Source organism: Arachis hypogaea, chromosome 18 (assembly GCF_003086295.3).
Source record: "Arachis hypogaea cultivar Tifrunner chromosome 18, arahy.Tifrunner.gnm2.J5K5, whole genome shotgun sequence".
NCBI classification, from domain to species: Eukaryota; Viridiplantae; Streptophyta; class Magnoliopsida; order Fabales; family Fabaceae; genus Arachis; species Arachis hypogaea.
Window position 1 is genome coordinate 8,903,237 of NC_092053.1, and position 19,095 is coordinate 8,922,331.

General features: G+C 34.9%; 1 protein-coding gene across 1 annotated transcript; it reads left to right on the forward strand.

Annotated features, from left to right (window-relative positions):
- Positions 1-4,177: 4,177 nt before the first annotated feature.
- Positions 4,178-5,072, forward strand: LOC112769524 (uncharacterized). The gene is made up of 2 exons (XM_025814033.1): positions 4,178-4,522; positions 4,566-5,072. The coding sequence occupies exons 1-2, from the start codon at positions 4,178-4,180 to the stop codon at positions 5,070-5,072; spliced, it is 852 nt and encodes a 283-aa protein (XP_025669818.1).
- Positions 5,073-19,095: the final 14,023 nt, after the last annotated feature.

Here is a 19,095-nt window from a genome sequence, read left to right on the forward strand (position 1 = left end):
CTGGAATGCTATTGAGTAGTAATATGGAAAATGGCATTCACTATAATCGATCATCACCGTAACATAAACATCAATGGCTGCAAGCCTACAACCTTGATATTATGTAACAATTGAACTAGTCCTCTTTCAGAGAAAAATAAAATAAAAGCCAATGAAATGGTCCTTCCTCACAAATAGACAAATGATTTTGCTCATTATTGATCCATATTTTGGAGGAGCACTAAGTTTGTGCCTTTGTGCCTTTGTGGGGTGTAGTGAAAGGGTTGGGTCTAGCTTTTTTATTTGAAGCAAAATAGGTATTAAAATCGTGATTTGGCTAATTTGGTTAGAGACTAGGTCGATCCATATTTGTATTTACAATTATGCTATCTTGTTTACCAAAATCAGACCTACTAGTATAAAATATATGTTAAAATATAAATACACGTTGAAAATAAATTAAATCACACATATATTTATACATAAATATATTGGTATGTGATTTTAGTAATTGATTTTAGTATATAAATAATAATGAGAGGCAAATTCATAAAAAATCGGCCAATTCGACGCAAACCGTATGCAAAATCCAAACAATCCACGGTAGGTACACCAGCAGTCCAAATAACACATAGAAGGACGGCTCCTCCACCAATGCTCCATACGATTATTTTTTTTTATCTTTATTTATTGATAACGTCGAATTGTATATTTGGTGAATGGTGAGTGTATGGCGTTCCATGTGAATTGCGTTGAGGTATATCATGGACTATCAAGAGCCCATTACATATACATTTTTCAATTTTTCTTTCCATGCTATTAGAGTTTTTTTTTTTTTGGTATTGTTTTTTTTTTTGGTATTGATGCTATTAGAGTATTAATTCTGCCTTTATGTGCAATGTTAGGCCTAGTTGCTCTAGTTTTCAAGCCCACAAACAGATTGGTCTAAGAAGGGAAAGAAGTAATGACCGAAAACAAAAACGGAAACACGTACAAGTAGAAGAGAGAAGAGAGGTATTAGAAGACTAGGAACCCACCCTATCCAAAGAAAAATACTATGAACCCCCAGAACTCCAGTCCAAAAAAAAAAAATAGTAACCAGATTAGATGATTCTCTGATTCCAATGTTGATTATTGTCAATTCCCAATCCAATATGTGTGTGTTTCACACCCTGTTCTCCAATATAAAATAAAAAATCGATAATATTATTCTACTTTATTTATTATTTTCTTCATATTTTTATAACGTTAAAATACGGCTTCGGATCGGAGTCGGGACTTTACTTTGGCCATATTGTCATGTACTAAAAACTCATCCATGCTGAGAATTCAAATTAAAAGAAAATGACCCAAAAATTTGTGAGACACTATTCATACAAATGTATGCATCAGAAACTATCATCCTTGATTACGAATTTATCGATCATGATTTAATAATACGAGACATAGTGATACGGAAATAAAAGATAAATAAGAAAATAAGGATTCAAATCGAATAAAAAGATACATTGAAATTAAAATAAGAACAAAAAAGATAAGTTGAAATTGAGTACAAAGAGAATCACTCTACTTTCTACCCAATTTCTTGACGCAACAAGAAAGGGACTCCTCAACCTAACTTGTCAACGCCATAGTTTGGAAATTGAATCGAAGGGACTCCTCAACCTTCTATTCAATTCCCCGATGTAACAAGAGAGGGACTCCTCAACCTCAATTGTCCACACCATGGTTTCATCACGAAACCAAAAAGGGGTTTTCAAACCTCTAAAAATTCTATACTACGACTACAATAGCTAAGGAGGTATTTATAACCTCTTATTAGGTTAAAACAAAGAAAACCCTAAAGCCCATAAACATAAGGCCCAATCTAGTAATTAAATACACAAAATCAAAATACATTAAATAAAATATTCTAAAAATGTAAACTAAAATATCTTCTAAATAACTCTTGAACTCTTCATATCACGAACATTTGAAGCACGTATCATTCTCCTCCTCTTCAAAAAAGATTCGTCCTCGAATCTTGTAGGTGAAAAAAAAATAATATATGAAAAGGACAATAATTATAAGGAAGATAATTTTTTTTTTTTGGTTTTTTTCTTCTTTTTTTTGTTTTTTTTTCACTTTATTCTTCTTCTTTTTTTTTTAAATAATGAAACGCAAACGAAAACAAGAACACAAGAACAAAATGAAAGACGCGACAAACACTAGACTCTTTTTTTTTTTGATAAAAGAAGAACAAATATAGATTAATAAGAATTAATCTAATACCTGAGCTCTGATACCAAATGATACGAAAAGAAAAGATAAATAAGAAAATAAGGATTCAAACTGAATAAAAAGATACATTGAAATTAAAATAGAAACAAAAAAGATAAGTTGAAATTCAGTACAAAGAGAATCACTCTACTTTTTACCCAATTTCTTGACGCAACAAGAAAGGGACTCCTCAACCTAATTTGTCAACGCCATAATTTGGAAATTGAATCGAAGGGACTTCTCAACTTTCTACCCAATTTCCCGATGTAACAAGAGAGGGACTCCTCAACCTCAATTGTCCACACCATGGTTTCATCACGAAACCAAAAAGGGGTTTTCAAACCTCTAAAAATTCTATTCTACGACTACAATAGCTAAGGAGGTATTTATAACCTCTTATTAGGTTAAAACAAAGAAAACCCCAAAGCCCATAAACATAAGGCCCAATCTAGTAATTAAATAAACAAAATCAAAATACATTAAATAAAATATTCTAAAAATGTAAACTAAAATATCTTCTAAATAACTCTTGAACTCTTCATATCACGAACATTTGAAGCACGTATCACATAGTCATTATAGAGTGGCTCAAAATTAAAGTGTCCGGCCTCATAATTGAACACGTTAGGACAAATTTGAATAAAATTAAATGTTATAAATATTTTTTTTAAAAATCATAAATATTAGAAACAAAAATATATTTTATCAGAAAAAAAAGTATACTATATATATATATATATGTAAAAAATTAATCATCTATATAAAATATAAAATACATATTAAAAATACTTAAACAATACATATACTTATAAACAAATATATGATATAATTTAGTGATATTTTTTTGTGTATACATAACATTCTTTTATATATATATATATATATATATATATATATATATATATATATATATATATATATATATATATATATATTATTTTTGCTTTTATGAATTTAAACCCATAATTATTGATTATAAAATAACAAATTTTACCGTCCAAAAAAATGAAAAAAGATCTTAGTGCCTTAAATACTTTGGTTAGACATTAAAATATCAGTGCACATTTTTTTCTTTAGATATAATTTAGTGCATACTTTTTCCTTTAAATATATTTTTTTTATTTCAATCATATTATATATATACTGTACTATATCCCTGTAATCTCGGACAAATTGACTCATACCTTGGTACGACTTATCATGAAAACGGCTTCATCTTAACTTATCGCTTCCCATAATCTTACTACCAGGATCTTGGACGTAACCAACGACTAATTTCACACTGACTGGGCTATAAATCGGGCACTGTACCGACGACATAAGACAAATAAAATTCATTCCAGTAACATACTATCAAATAGACGTCCCGATCATACGCACATTTTTGTTTTTAAGTAATTCCTTTACTGACTTGGGCATCGGAGTCCTTTTTGCAGGTACCACGCTCGGGTCTGAGTTCACGAGGATATTCCCGATTCGGTTCAATCTATTAGACACACTGGGATTGACGTGAGGCCGACGTATAGCTCGGGAGGAGTATCCTTACCAGAACATTTGGCGCCCACCGTGAGACCCTTGCCTCGCTTTTTTATTTTTATAACACCCTTATATCCGCCTTGTACTCTCTTTCTTTTCCGGAACTGAAGCATGACGGATTTCTCAGTGTCTTAAACTCCTCGAACCAACATTGAACTGATGGCTGCCAACGCCGTTCTACTAGCCGAAAACCAACGAATGGCCGAACTCTTGATGACAATGCAGAAAAATGGCGAAGGAAATGACTATAATAAGAAGGCAGACAACAATCAACACGAGAAAAACCTGACAGAATCAAATGCAAAGACAGGGAAAACACCCCCCTAAGACAGGAAGACGACGAACCAATCCTTTCTCGGAAGAAATAATGAGTTTTAAAATGCCTAAAAATTTTACACTTCCAATGACTTTGGCACCGTACAAGAGGATCGGAGATCCTAAAGTCCATGTCACAAAATTCGAATCCATGATGTTTCTTAATAGTGACTCTGATCCCATCTTGTGCCGATCCTTTCCGACCTTTTTGGATGGAGCTGCATTATTATGGTTTTCTAATTTTCCTGCAGGTTCCATAACCAGTTTCGACAAATTTACCAAGTTATTCAAAAATCACTTCGCAACATCCAAAATTTATGTGCGAGATTCAGATTACCTCAGCACGATCAAGCAAGGACAGCACGAAAGCCTAAAGGGTGACATGACACACTTTACAACGGCAGCTATGGAGATCCCTGACTTCAATCCAGAAGTACAGTTGCATGCCTATTAAAAGTGGTCTCTGACTTGGAAAGTTCCCGGAAGCTATAGCTGTGGCAAAACCGAAAACATTGGAGGAGTTCCGGGACAAGGCCACTGGACAAATCGAAATAGAGGAGTTACGTGAAACTCGGAGAAGTGAGAGACTACCATCGCGAAAAGAGGAAGACAAGACATACAGGCCCCATAATAAGGACTCTAAAAAATCTTTTAAACTAACTCCAAAATTTGATTCATATACCAGGTTTAATACCAAGAGGGAGGACAACATTAAAGAGATACTACACAACAAGCTAATAAAGCCGCTGAGCAAAGCAGGAACGTATCAAGACCAGAAGTACGTCGTCAAAAACAAGCATTGTGTATTTCACCAAAATTTCGGCCACACCACTGATGAGTGTGTGGTAGCTAGAGACTTGTTAGAAAGATTAGCAAGGCAAGGCTTACTGAACAAATATGTTACTTCCAGAAATAAGAGAGAATCAGACAGGGACATAGACAGGCCAAACTATAGTTCCGATCGTAAAGAGAAGGGGATATAGCGTGGCCCAGTAGAGACCCCTGCCTCCAAAGGAGTCATTAACTACATATCAGGTGCTTTGCTGGAGGCGAAGTCACTAACGCAGCCATGAAGAGGAACTATCGGACTATGTTGACAATGGAAGGATCTCATCAAGGCCCACCGGTTCCGACCTCAGCTACCCACATCAGTTTCAATACTGACGACTTCAAATCGCAGACGCCGAATTTAGACGACCCAGTGGTGATCTCGGTGCGCATGGGAGAACTAACCGTAAAGAAGGTCTTGCTCGATCCAGGAAGCAGTGCTGATGTCTCGTTCTACTCCACGTTAAAAAAGATGCAGCTAAGCAACAAGGCATTGCAACCATCAGGAGGAGAATTGGCAGGGTTCTCAGGTGAAAGAGTCCCTGTATCAGGTTACGTATGGTTATAAACAACACTGGGGAACCGCTAAACTTAAAAACACTAGACATCCAGTTCCTGGTAGTCGATTGTGTTACTCCTTACAATGTTATTTTAGGATGCCCGTCCCTCAACTATTTCGGAGCTATTGTCTCCACCATTCATCTATGTGTCAAGTTCCCTTTGCAGGATAACACAGTGGCGACGGTACATGCCGACCATAAGAAAGCCAGACAATGCTACAACGCAAGTTTGAAAAAAATCACAAAGGAGACCATTCCGAGAATCAATTATGTATACAATTCGGAAAGCATTCCCACCTTGGCTGAAATGGACCCTAGGGACAACAACAGTCGCCCCTCCCCAATGGACGACCTAGAAAAGGTACAATTGGGTGAAATAAATCAATATACTAACATCGGTTCGGCTTTCTCTGCAGGAACAAGACAAAATCTGGTAGGAATATTGAAGGCCAATGCCGACCTATTTGCCTGGACCCTTGCTGACATGAAAGGGATCGACCCAAACTTCATATGCCACAGGCTGGCGGTCAACCCTAATGCCCAACCTATAAGGCAAAAGAAACGTAACCTGGGCACATAGAGAAGAAATGCAGTAGCGGCAGAAACGTAAAAAATACTTGATGCAGGTTTCATCCGAGAAATCCGCTTTTTCTCATGGTTAGCAAACGTGGTCATGGTTAAGAAGAGCTCAGAAAAATGGCGAATGTGTGCATATTTCACAGATCTGAACAAAGACCACCCGAAGGATTCCTACCCGCTGCCGAACATTGACAGGCTAGTAGACAACACCTCTGGATATCAAGTGCTGAGTTTCATGGATGCCTACTCTGGATACAATCAGATACTAATGCACCCAGACGATGAGGATAAGACAGCGTTTGTAACCGATGAAGGTAATTTTTGCTATAAGGTAATGCCTTTCGGACTAAAAAATGCAGAAGCAACTTATCAGAGACTGATGGACAAAATCTTTAAAAATAAGCCGGACGAAACATCGAAATATACATAGAGAAACAGCACGAAGCCGACCTTCAGAAGATTTTTCAACAACTCTGAAGATACAACATGAGGCTGAACCCAGAAAAATGTGCATTTGGTGTACAGAAAGGGAAATTTCTCGGATTTATGCTCACAAACAGAGGCATAGAAGCCAATCCCAACAAATGCCAAGCCATAATGAACATGCAGTCCCTGAAGACAGTCAAGGAAGTACAACGTCTCACAGGTTGCTTAGCCGCCCTATCCAGATTCTTACCAGTTGCAGGCACCAGATCTATCGTTTCTTCAAAATCATGAAGAAGTCAGACAAGTTTGTTTGGACAGAAGATTGCAAAAAGGCCTTTTCTGAATTCAAATATATCCTGGCATCATCGCCTATACTTAAGAAACCGGAACAAGGTAAACCACTTTTTATATCCCTTTCAATTTCCGCTAACACTATCACTTCCGTGCTTGTAACAGAAGCAGGGAATGAGCAACACCCGGTGTACTTTGTAAGCAAGGTCTTACAAAATGCCGAGAAAAGATACCCGATGATAGAAAAGTTGGCATTCGATCTAGTCATCATTGCTCAACGGTTGAGGCACTACTTTCAAACACACCCAATTATAGTTCGAACCGGTCATCCCCTACGACCTAGCAGGTCGATAGAGCTCTCTGAGTTCGACATATCATATCAGACACAGGGATCACCTAAAGCCCAAGCATTGGCCGACTTCATCTCGGAATTCACGATTAAAGAGGAGACAATCAAAACATGGGAATTATACGTGGATAGAGCATCAAACGAAAATGGATGTGGAGCAGGAATCCTCCTGAAAGACGATACTGGAGTCCAGGCCGAGCAGTCAATAAAGTTTCTTTTCAAAACGACCAATAACCAGGCAGAGTATGAAGCTCTCTTAGCCGGCTTAAGGTTAGCCAAGGAAGTAGAGATCTCCAGCTTAAAAGTACACTGTGACTCTCTCCTTGTAGTACAACAGGTAAACAGTCATTTTCAGGTACGAGATTCGCTCCTGAAAAAGTATTTGAAATCAATCAAAGCCATGGTGAAATTTTTTAAAAATTTTGAAATACTACATATACCTAGAGAATAAAATTGTAGGGCCGATATTTTATCCAAATTAGCTACATACAGGGTAACCAACCAAATAGACAAATTGAATCATCTCACACTAATAGAACCAAGTTTAGATACCAAATCTGTTCTAAGTGTGTCACAGGAAAAAGACTGGCGAAGACCATTTATTCCCTACATAAAAAGTGGAGAAACACTGGAGGGAGAAAGCCCGAGGATATTCAGATACAAAGCAAACCATTATACCCTATTGGGGGAGGACCTATACAGACAAGGTGTTTCTAGGCCTCTGCTGAAGTGCGTTGGTCAAGCAGAAGCGGAGGCTGCCATGGAAGAAGTACATAACGGGGTCTGTGAACACCATACCGGAAGTAGGAGTTTGGCTACAAAAATACTCTGAGCAGGATACTATTGGCCGATATTAAGGAACGATTGTAGAAGTAAGGTACAAAGCTGCGATGCATGTCAAAGATATGCACTGCTCATCCACAACCCGGCCAAGCTACTACATACCTCAGATGTAAGTTGGCTATTTCACAAATGGGGGATGGACATACTCGGACCGTTCCCAATTTCAACAGGTTAGGTAAAGTTTCTTTTGGTAGCAATTGATTATTTCACAAAATGGATAGAAGCACAGCCTCTTGCAAAAATAAGAGCAGAAAAGGTACAAAATTTCATTTGGAAATCAATTATATGTAGATTCGGTTTACCCAGAGAGATCGTATCTGATAATGATAGACAATTCACGGATAAGAAAATTGCTTCATATTTAACCGACCTGCATATCAAACATCGTTTTTCCTCTGTCGAACACCCACAAACTAATGGGCTCACGGAGGCTGCTAACAAGGTTATCTTGCAGGCCTTAAAAAAGAAATTAACAAATGCTAAAGGACACTGGGCCGAGCTTATACCAGAGGTGCTGTGGAGCTATAACACAACACCCCAAACCACAACAAACGAAAGACCATTCCGACTAGTCTACGGCGCAGACTGTATGATACCTATTAAGATCAGCCAGGGATCCACTCGAACCGAATACTTCGACGAGCAAGATAACTCGGAAGCCAGAGCGGCCAAACTTGATCTGATAAATGAAGACCGAAGCCTAACTGAGCTAAGGCAAAAAGCCATGCAGGCAACAATGCAAAAGCAATACAATAAAAAGATGCGACCAAGAACCTTAAAAGAAGGGGACTTTGTATTAAGGCAAATGGAAGAAGTTTAGAAACCACCAGGACACGGGAAGCTAGATGCCAACTGGGAGGGCCCTTTCCACATCTCTAAGGTAATCGGAAAAAGAGCCTACTCTCTCGAGACACTAGAAGGAACAACTCTCCCCAACACTTGGAACATTTCATCTTTAAAGATTTATTACAGTTGAATACCCATTTTAAAAACGAAGTGGCCAGGTACTCTTTTTCCTGATCACGAGATTTTATCCGTAAGGAGGGTTTTACTTGGACAGGTTTTAACGAGGCCGACCATTTCACATCCTTCCAATCACTCTTGAAGGCAAATAAATTTATTACTATCACTCAGACTTTATACTTTCCGAAAAACGACAACATCAAACCAACAAAACAAAGTTGGAAATTGCATAAGCAGTTATTCAAACACTAAACCCGACTTTACATGTCGAGCAAGAGGAGTTCAAAAGACCGACTTCAAAATTGGTATCCAAGAATAAATCAAACAAAAATAATTCGGGGTCAAAATTACAAACAACGATACCCAACCTACCAAACAAAAACCTATTTTTCGAATACAAACAAACTCTAATAATGAGTTCCTATCCGTCAACATGCGCATCAATTATCACTATCTAATCAACAGCATAAAAGTTGGAATCAAAACATTCATCCAAAAGAAATTCATAACTTAAAACCGACGTAAAAAGTTGGATAAAATAAGTTCAAAATACTCCGAACAAAATCGGACAGCCACATACAGTACCAAAATACATACAGCAACAAAAAATTTTTCAAAGGGGGGTGGAATGTTCTCGGCATGCCCCTCGCTAGCTTCGTCATCTACAAGCTCACCATTAACAACTATCTTAGTCACGTTGAGTTTCCCCACATCAAAATTCGGCGAAAACAATGTGACTTGGCTAATAGCACGATCAAAACCAGCTACGAACATGTCCATCTTCTCCTCTTCAAGCTCAGCAAGCGGGAGATTATCTCACCCTTGGTCTTATCATTATCTTTAATCTCAGCTTGCAATAAACGAGTTTGTTCCTGAAGATGACAAACCTCATCTTCCTTCTCCTTCATCTTCGAGGTAATGCCTATGACGACCTCATCCTTTTCTTTCAAGGAAAGTTCAAGTCCTGAAACTTTATCAGCCATCACCTGCTGCTCTGAACCTAATAGCTCGGTAGCACGCCCAACGCACATCAAGCGAGATGTGACAATCTGTATGCACACAATGAAAAAATTCAGAGAAACAAAACAATTAAAGAAAGTCGGTAGATATAAAAACCAACCTGAATAAACTTCCCCATCCCTTCAACTCTAGTCCGACGAGTCAGGAGCATATCTCCAAGATACTGAGACACGCGATTAGCAAGCTCGGATATTGGGAATTGATCACTCCATACGGACTGAGAACTCGTCCCAGGTATAAAGCCATGCAGCCTCCTCTGCCTTTCAAAAACAGACTTCGCAATAGCACCATGATCACCTTCAGAAATCACCTCCAGAGACCTCTCCGACTCAATCCTCTTCCTTTTTGGAGAAGGAGGAGGCTAAGCAGAAGAATAAGCAACATCACCTCCTGCCTCTTTCACAACCGCAGAAGCGCTACTACCTTTTTCAACCTTCTTTTTCAGATAAGCTTGAAATTTGTCCGAACTCAAATTCGGAACCCTACCACCTGCAACAAAGAAAAACAGAAGATGAATAAACACAGCCAAACAAAGATTAAAGTATATAAAACCAATATTGCCTATATACAGTTCAAGCCCTTCTTTGTCATTTTTCTCTTCAAATCTCAATAACTCGGGAATGGATAAACATTCCCCATCAGCAAAATTATCAATCAAAAAGTTTAAAAAGAGGTCTTCCTCTTCACTCCTCTCATCGGATTTGAGGATTTGCAACGGTTCCAAACACCAATATATAGGGTATTTCTCTATCAGTTCACTATCTAAATAGAATGGATATACAGACTCCAAAGAGTGGACTTTCACAAACATGGATTTGAAGTTTTTAAAAGAAAACTTATAGAAAAGGAAGATGGAACGGCCCGGAAAACTACTCAGAAAGACCTAAAGCCCTTTCCGTACCCCTTTTGATTGAAACAAAGAAAAGAAAACATTAAGAGAATTAGGCAAATCCAGAAAATCCATCAGACATTCAAATGCACGCAAAAATGCCCAGGAGTTAGGATGTAACTGCGATGGAGTACAATTTAGCTGGGTTAAAACCTTACATTCAAAATCCGAAAAGGGAAATTTTACATACAACTCAGTCAGACAGGGAATATACATATAAAAATATCCCAAATCCCCCCTCCTCTCACAGACCCTCTCCTCACTAGTACAGGGAAGAAATTCCACACGAACACCAGAACCTTGCCTAACAAACTTCGAGGCTTCTAGCTCACGAAGCGACCCAGTATCGCAATAAGATGACGCATGAGTTTTTACATCAACATGAACCCAATGGTAAGGGTTCTCTTTGTTCACTTCGACAACTTTTAACTTCTCTTTCTCTTTTTCTTTAGCCATTTTTTCAGAATAAAACAAAGTAGACGAGAAGGAAAAAAGACGAAAAGACAGCACAAAGTCGAGAAGACTAACCTCTGGAAGACATGTCTTTTACTTATGAGATTTTGCAACTGAACCTGTATTTTGTGTCTTTCCAAAAAGAAAACGGTAAAGGCTTAATTACAACCCACTACTTTAGTGGGAAGTTGAAATAATAGTGGCACACCCAAGAAGAAACGATCCGCATCCAGCTTAGCTAAAAAAATTATTGTGGCCCAATTAATAAGGTAAAATTTTTTAACCATTTCTTACCCACTTATTTCATTTAAACCTAACAAAAGACATTTATTTTCTAAACCCAAGCTTGAAACGCACGTTGAGCTTGGCGGCTACGAGTATTTCACCTCAAAACACTGAGGTATAACTCTACAAGAAGAAGCTCAACTTGCTGAAACTACAACAAGTCAAGCTTGGGGCTGTGTACTGTACCCCTGTAATCTCGGACAAACTGAGTTATACCTCGGCACGACTTATCATGAAAATGACTTCATCTTAACTTATCGCTTCCCATAATCTTGCCACGAGGATCTCGGATGCAACCGACGACTAATTCCACACTGACTGTGTTATAAATCGGGCACGGTACCGACGATAGAAGACAGATCAAATTCACTCCAGTAACATACTATCAAATAGACGTCTCGATCATATGCACATTTTTGTTTTTAAGTAATTCCTTTACTGATTTAGGTGTCGGAGTTCTTTTTGCAGGTACCACACTCGGATCAGAGTTTACGAGGATATTCTCGGTTCGGTTCAATCTATCAGGCACACTGGAATTGACGTGAGACCGACGTATAGCTCGGGAGAAGTATCTTACCAGAACATATACTAAATAATTAGTCACTCCATATAGAATTATAGAATTATGTATTTAACTCTCATAAACTTTTTATTATACTATTGTATATAAATTTGATTACTCATCTATTATATATTTGATTATTTTGTTTGTTGGTTATTTAATTAAAAAAATGTTATAAATCAATATGCATGATAAATCTAAATTTGGTGCATTGTTATTATAAAATAATTTTATACCTATATTTAATTACATATTATAATATCAATAAAAATAATTATCATTTATAAAGATTACGTGAATAGTTTATCTAAAAGAAATAGTGTAATTAGATATTTATGTAAAACGTTTTATACTACCAACAAATCAAAATTTATCTCTTAATATATAAGGCTGATTTTTTTTTTATCAAAAATAAAGAGATTTAAATTCGTGACCTCTTAAATGAGTATGAAGAGATTATGTCATTTGAATTATAATTCATTGGAATAAGACTGATTGTTATATACTTGAAATATTCTTGTTTTCATATATATATATATATATATATATATATATATATATATATATATATATATATATATATATATATATATATACAAAATAATTTTGGTATTTCTAAAATTTAAATGTAAGGCCATTTAATTAAATAATAATACTATATACATAGTAAAAATTAATTATAAAATTAGTTATTATATATTTATCTATAAATATATATTAATTTATTTTTTTTATATTTTATATTTTAAAAGATATTTTATACGAATGGTTGATTTCGTAGTCGTTTTTTTTATATATCTAATAAGATTGTAATAAAACAGTAGATAAATATATAGATACTATTTTATGGTGCTTGTTATTGTACATAGAAAAAATAGTGGCGAAATAAAATTCTCTTTGATATATTTTTCAAGATTCTCTTTGACTTATCGTTGGTCATCTCTCAACGTACACTAAGATTATTTTAAGCAATTCACTCACATAAAAATATTTCAAATGTTTTTTTAAAATATTTTTTAATAATTAAAATTTAATATATATAACTAATTAAATTGTGTTATTTTTATTAAAATTAGACCAGACAAATCAATTTAGTCGAATAACTAAAATACTCATATTATATATGTATATTGAAAATTCTAAATCATAACCCTATGACCATAGAGAAGAAAATGACTAAAACTTAAGATTTTTAAAATTAATATATATAATAAGAGTATTTTAATTATTTTATATAATAAGAGTATTGTAGTTATTTTCTATAAAAAATAATATTAATTTAGACAAATTTAAGATTTGATTCACCATTTTTTCGGTCAAATTAATTTATCTGGCATAATTTTAATAAAAATAACACGGTTTAATTGATTATATGTATTAAATTTTAATTATTAAAAAATATCTTTAAAAAAATGTTTTAGACATCTTTATCTGAGTGACTTTTTTATTTCAAATGAATACTTATATTTTGATAATATTTGATTAACTCAATGTAGATTGAATTTTGCTCTAAACTTATTTTTGGTGGAAGCAACAATTTTTTACTTTTCCATCCTTGAGAATTACCCTGAAATAATAATACCATGTTAATTATCTATTTTAACATTTAATATTAAAGAATGATATATTAGTCTCAAACATTCATCACTTTTTTTTTTAGTAATTTTGCATTTCAATGTAATTTTGGATAATATTATTATTCAAACAATATTTAGTTTTTTATAATAAAAAAACACAAATCACATTCACATTATTCTAATTTTAATCAAAATTAATTTTATAAAAGTACAATCATACTAACATCTATTTGCAAACGTTATTCTAAAATACACGATATACGCCACTTCATTCTCTCGGTATAATAATCTTTTCATTATAGATTTATCTTTATTTTATTATTATAATTAGTACAACACATAAAACGTGTGATGCCGTTACATTTTTGTGTCAATTTTCTTTTATCCTTTCCGATTTATAAATATAATATTTTAAATCTTTAAAAACTTTTTTAGTAATTTCTTTTCCATCTTAAAGACTTAGATAAATCCATCACAAATTCTTCCAAAAACCTAGTTATATCCTAAAGATAATAATAATAATAATACAGTCATGTTACACATCCATGTATTTAAGTTATCCAAGTTGGCCCAACTCAAACTCATTAACATGTATTAATGAAGCATGATTCCACGCGCCAAAGACATGAAACGCCTCTTGTTTCATTTACGTTTATTATGAAAAAAAGTTACTTCTTCCTCAATACGAAACCACTCATTCTCTTCGAATCTCTCTCATAATCACTCAAACTTCACTCACGTTCTCTGCGAAAACCATTACTGAAGAAGAATCGCAAGAAGATTTCGCAAAGAACAAGCAAAAACGAATGAAAATAGCAACAGAGACTGACCAAGGTATGAGAAAAACTACTGTTCATTTGAAATCTTACAATGTAGCATTTCTCCTAGTTGCATTTTAGGTTTACTAGATTGATTTGCTTCGCTTAGTAGATTGACGTATTCTAATTGCATTTTTACAGTGTAACTAGGGCTTTGAATAAAATTTGTTCTTATTTTCATACAGTTCAGTGGATAGTGTAACTAGCGCTTTGAACTTTATTGTTACTTTGTTCAGTTCTTCTTTTGCATGGAGAAATACTATTCTTGATGATTGAAAACTTATAATGATTCATTCACCACATTAATTGTGTTCGGTTCGGTGGCCTTGTTGATTTTCATTTACTTGATATTTAGTGTGTTCAGGGTTTAGGGTTTATTCTTATTGCATTTTTACAGTTTAACTAGGAGTTTGAATGAAATTTGTTCTTATATTTATTCGATTTAGTGGATAGTGAACACCATGTGTGTCCTCTCAATATTTGTTCTTATAACGATTTATTCATCACATTAATTGTGTTCGGTTCGGTGGCCTTGTTGATTTTCATTTACTTGATATTTAGTCTGTTCAGGATTTAGGGTTTATTCTGATTGCATTTTTACAGTTTAACTAGGGTTTTGAATGAAATTTTTTCTTAATTTTATTCAGTTCAGTGGATAGTGTAACTAGGACTTTGAACTTAGTTGTTACTCTGTTGAGTTGACTTCTTTTGTATGGAGAAATACTATTCTTGATGATTGAAAGTTTATAATGATTTATTTACCACATGAATTATGTTTGGTTCGGTGGGCTTGGTGATTCTCATTCACTTGATATTTAGTGTGTTCATGGTTTAGCGTTATTTTGATTGCATTTTTACAGTGTAACTAGGGTTTTAAATGAAATTTGTTCTTATTTTCATTAAGTTCAGTGGATAGTGTAACTAGGGCTTCAAACTTGATTGTTACTCTGTTCAGTTGACTTCTTTTGCATGGAGAAATCCTATTTTTGATGATTGAAAGTTTATAATGATTTATTCACCACATGAATTTTGTTCGGTTCGGTGGGCTTGGTGATTTTCATTCACTTGATATTTAGTGTGTTCAGGGTTTAGGGTTATTTTGATTGCATTTTTACAGTGTAACTAGGGTTTTGAATGATATGAATGCTTGTGCTTGTCAGTGTATTGATTGAAGTATTGACAAAATTTTTTCATTGCAGCAAAACTCAAGAAGACAATGGTGACAAAGAATGAGAAGCCGCGCTATAACGTAATCACGTTAAATATATTTATCTGCTTTCATTCGAATAATATCTATTTTGTATTATAAATATATCATCGTATTCTATTTCAAAACTTGCAGAAAACTCATGATTGCAGGTGCCAAACAAAGGCAATAGCAACAGTGTTCAAGAATATGAGTCAGGAAAAGAGAGATATAGTTAAAGAAATGGGATTTGGTGCCTCGGCACATGTCCCGAAAATGAATATCTCTCACGCCCTCTTGAGAGAATTGATTGATTGCTATGATGAGTATGATGGATTCCTGAAAACTCTCCAAGGTAAAATATACATAACTCCTCGCAAGGTAGCAGCTGCATTGGGCATAACCAACGGCGGTAATACGCTTTCCACTTCCTGCTTAATTTCAGTTCATTGGTTCCTTTAATTTCGGTTCATTAGGGTACAAAAAATTAAACTGAGCCTTTTTAGCTTATTTGTTGCTATTAAAATATTGTAGGGAATCATTTTGCAGAAAAGGTTGATTACGGTAAACTGAATAAGGCAGACAAGGTCTGTGCTGGATATAAGTGTTGAAGGAGAGGAGAACCGGCAAAAATTCAAGAGGAATTTTATCGTCTTCGTACAAAAGTGCTTCTTACTACCGACGACGGTAAGCGTGGCCTCCCCAATCCATAAGCCGCCTATCTTTCATGTGGACAACATCCGAGAGTGGGATTGGGAAAAACATGTGCTCAGCTTCTTGAGGAAAGAAATTGAAAACAAGAGAAAGGGAAATAAACAGTCCGTTGACGGCTGTGTTTTCGTTTTGATGCTGTTATACTTTCATGAGACCAAGTTTCTTCGCCCGTTCAGACCTGATGCTCCCCTGGCACCGTGGGTGGTCCATTGGACAAAGCAGATGATGCTCGACCGGATTTCGGAGGAAGCAACGGACACATTGGTAAATTAAACAAAAAATTCTCCCTAAAATTTCATTTTAAATGCTTCTAAAATACTCTGCTAACTAAATAAGCTTGTGTTTTAGGTTATAATTAATTTATTTCTCCTACTTGCAATTGTTAGTGTGTTCATTTGAATCTTTGTGCATGCAGAAACATTTTTCTTGATGATTAAAAGTTTGTCATGTTTTATTCACCATATGAATCTTGTTCGGTTCGGTGGGCTTGCTCCCTTTGGTTCACCTGATTGTTAGTGTGTTCATTTGAATCATTGGCATGCAGAAATATTTTTCTTGATAATTAAATGTTTGTCATGTTTTATTCAACATATGAATCTTGTTCGGTTCGGTGGGCTTGCTCCCTTTGGTTTACCTGATTGTTAGTGTGTTCAATTGAGTCCTTGTGCATGCAAAAATATTTTTTTGATGATTAAATAATTATCACGTTTTATGGCGATTTATTCAACACATTAGTATCGTTCGGTTCAGTGGTTTGCTCATGTTGATTTAGCTTATTGTTAGTGTATTTCTCATTAAATAAGTTTCTATTTTAGGGTCTTCTGTACAGAAAGCAAATAAAGAAGGAAAAAACAAAAACAAAGAAATTAGAGAAGAAAGAAAAAGCAAAGAAAGAAAAAAAAAAAGAAAATTGTTGATCTGGATTCTTCTTCAGAAGAAGACATAGTTTTTGAATCTGAATCTGAATCTGAATCCGACAAAACACCACTAGCAAAGAGAACAAGACAACAGAGGGTAGTTAGAAAACAAAAGCTTGTTGAGACAGATTCAGAAACAACAACACAAACTGAAAGCAGTCCCACGGATTCAAAAAGCAAAAGTGAATCCGAAAACCAGTAAGTTTGATCTTCATATTGATTTCATTTAACTTGTATTTGGTTAAAGTTGTTCTTATGTGCTTGTTCTTATGTATTGAAGAGAAGAAGAAATTGAAAAAACTGCCACAAAGAAAAGAAAACAACCACAGAAAGTGGTTAAAAAATAAAGCAAAAAAAAGGAAGCCTGTGTCGACAGATTCAGAGAGCACAAGCAAATCTGAAAGCTAGTAAGTATTATGTATGCTTGTTAAGTAAGTTACAAATGTGATATTGTTCAGTGGAGTTGCTCAAGTTGAGTTCTTTTATATCAAGAAATATTTTTCTTGATGATTGAATGTACGTTTTGTTCAGCACATGAATTGCTTTCGGTTCAGTGGTCTTTCTAATTTTCGTTCACTTGATTGTTTGCGTCTTCACTTCTCCCTTTGTAAGCAGAAATATTTTTCTTGATGATTGAATGTATATCACATTTTATTCAGCACATTAATTGAGTTCGGTTCGGTGGAGTCTGTCAGTTTCATTCACTTGATTGTTAGTGTCTTTTTCTTGCTTATATTTTTCTCCGGTATAAATTCGATGTGTTTGTCTGTGTTGCAGAGAAACAAAAATAAAAAAACACACATACTAAAAAGAAAACAACCGTAGAGGCTGACAGAAAAACAAACCAAATCTGACAAGGAGTAAGTTTCTCGAATCATATTTTCTTTTATTGATGCTTTCGTTTTAGGTTCCTTGATACTTATTTTATGTACTTTCAGAACTAAACAAGTAAAAGACAGCGCTGCGGAAAGAATAAGACAAGTGTTGGAGACGATAAGAGAAAAGAGATCAAAGAAAAGAAATGATGGAGCTCAGACAGCAAATGTTGCTCCGGATCGGTTTGACTTGACGGAAGGGCAAAATGATTTCTCTGATACGTAAGATTCGGTTTCTTATACCGAGTTATTTTTCTTCTTCGCTAACTTTTGCTAGAACCTTTTCTAATTCCTCTGGATTCAATTACTAATATTTATTTATCTTGCATAGACTGTCGACTGTAAATATGGGTAGCGAACCTCTCTTACAGACTCAGGCAAGCTCCACACCATCTGTAAATGCCCCGGACAATACCAAGTAAATTGGTTCATTGCAGGCTTTACTTTCGGTTCAGTGGTTTCCAAAAATGAATTTCATGTGTTTCTAGACGTCTACTTTTAATCTTGGTTTCTAATTATAATTTGTTATCTTTTTTTAGGAAAAATACCCCGGAAAGCCTGGTAAAATATTTTAGCAAAAAGAAAATCCATCCAAGAAAAAGTTTTAAAACTCCACCAGTGTAAGTTAAAAATATTTATGTTACTCTTTTAGATTTAGGTAATAATTTTTGTTTAATTAATCACACGAAAAACGTGTTTAAATGTCACTAGCACTACATTGAAGTTCGAGAAGAAACTCGTTCTGAACATTTGGAAATGTGAGTTTTTCAATGTGCATATTCCTGTTTCTCAGAACCAATTCTCATTATTCAACATTAACTTCTTCCTTGTTTACATTCCTTAGAGCTTCTCTTGCGTTGTCTCTTCCAAG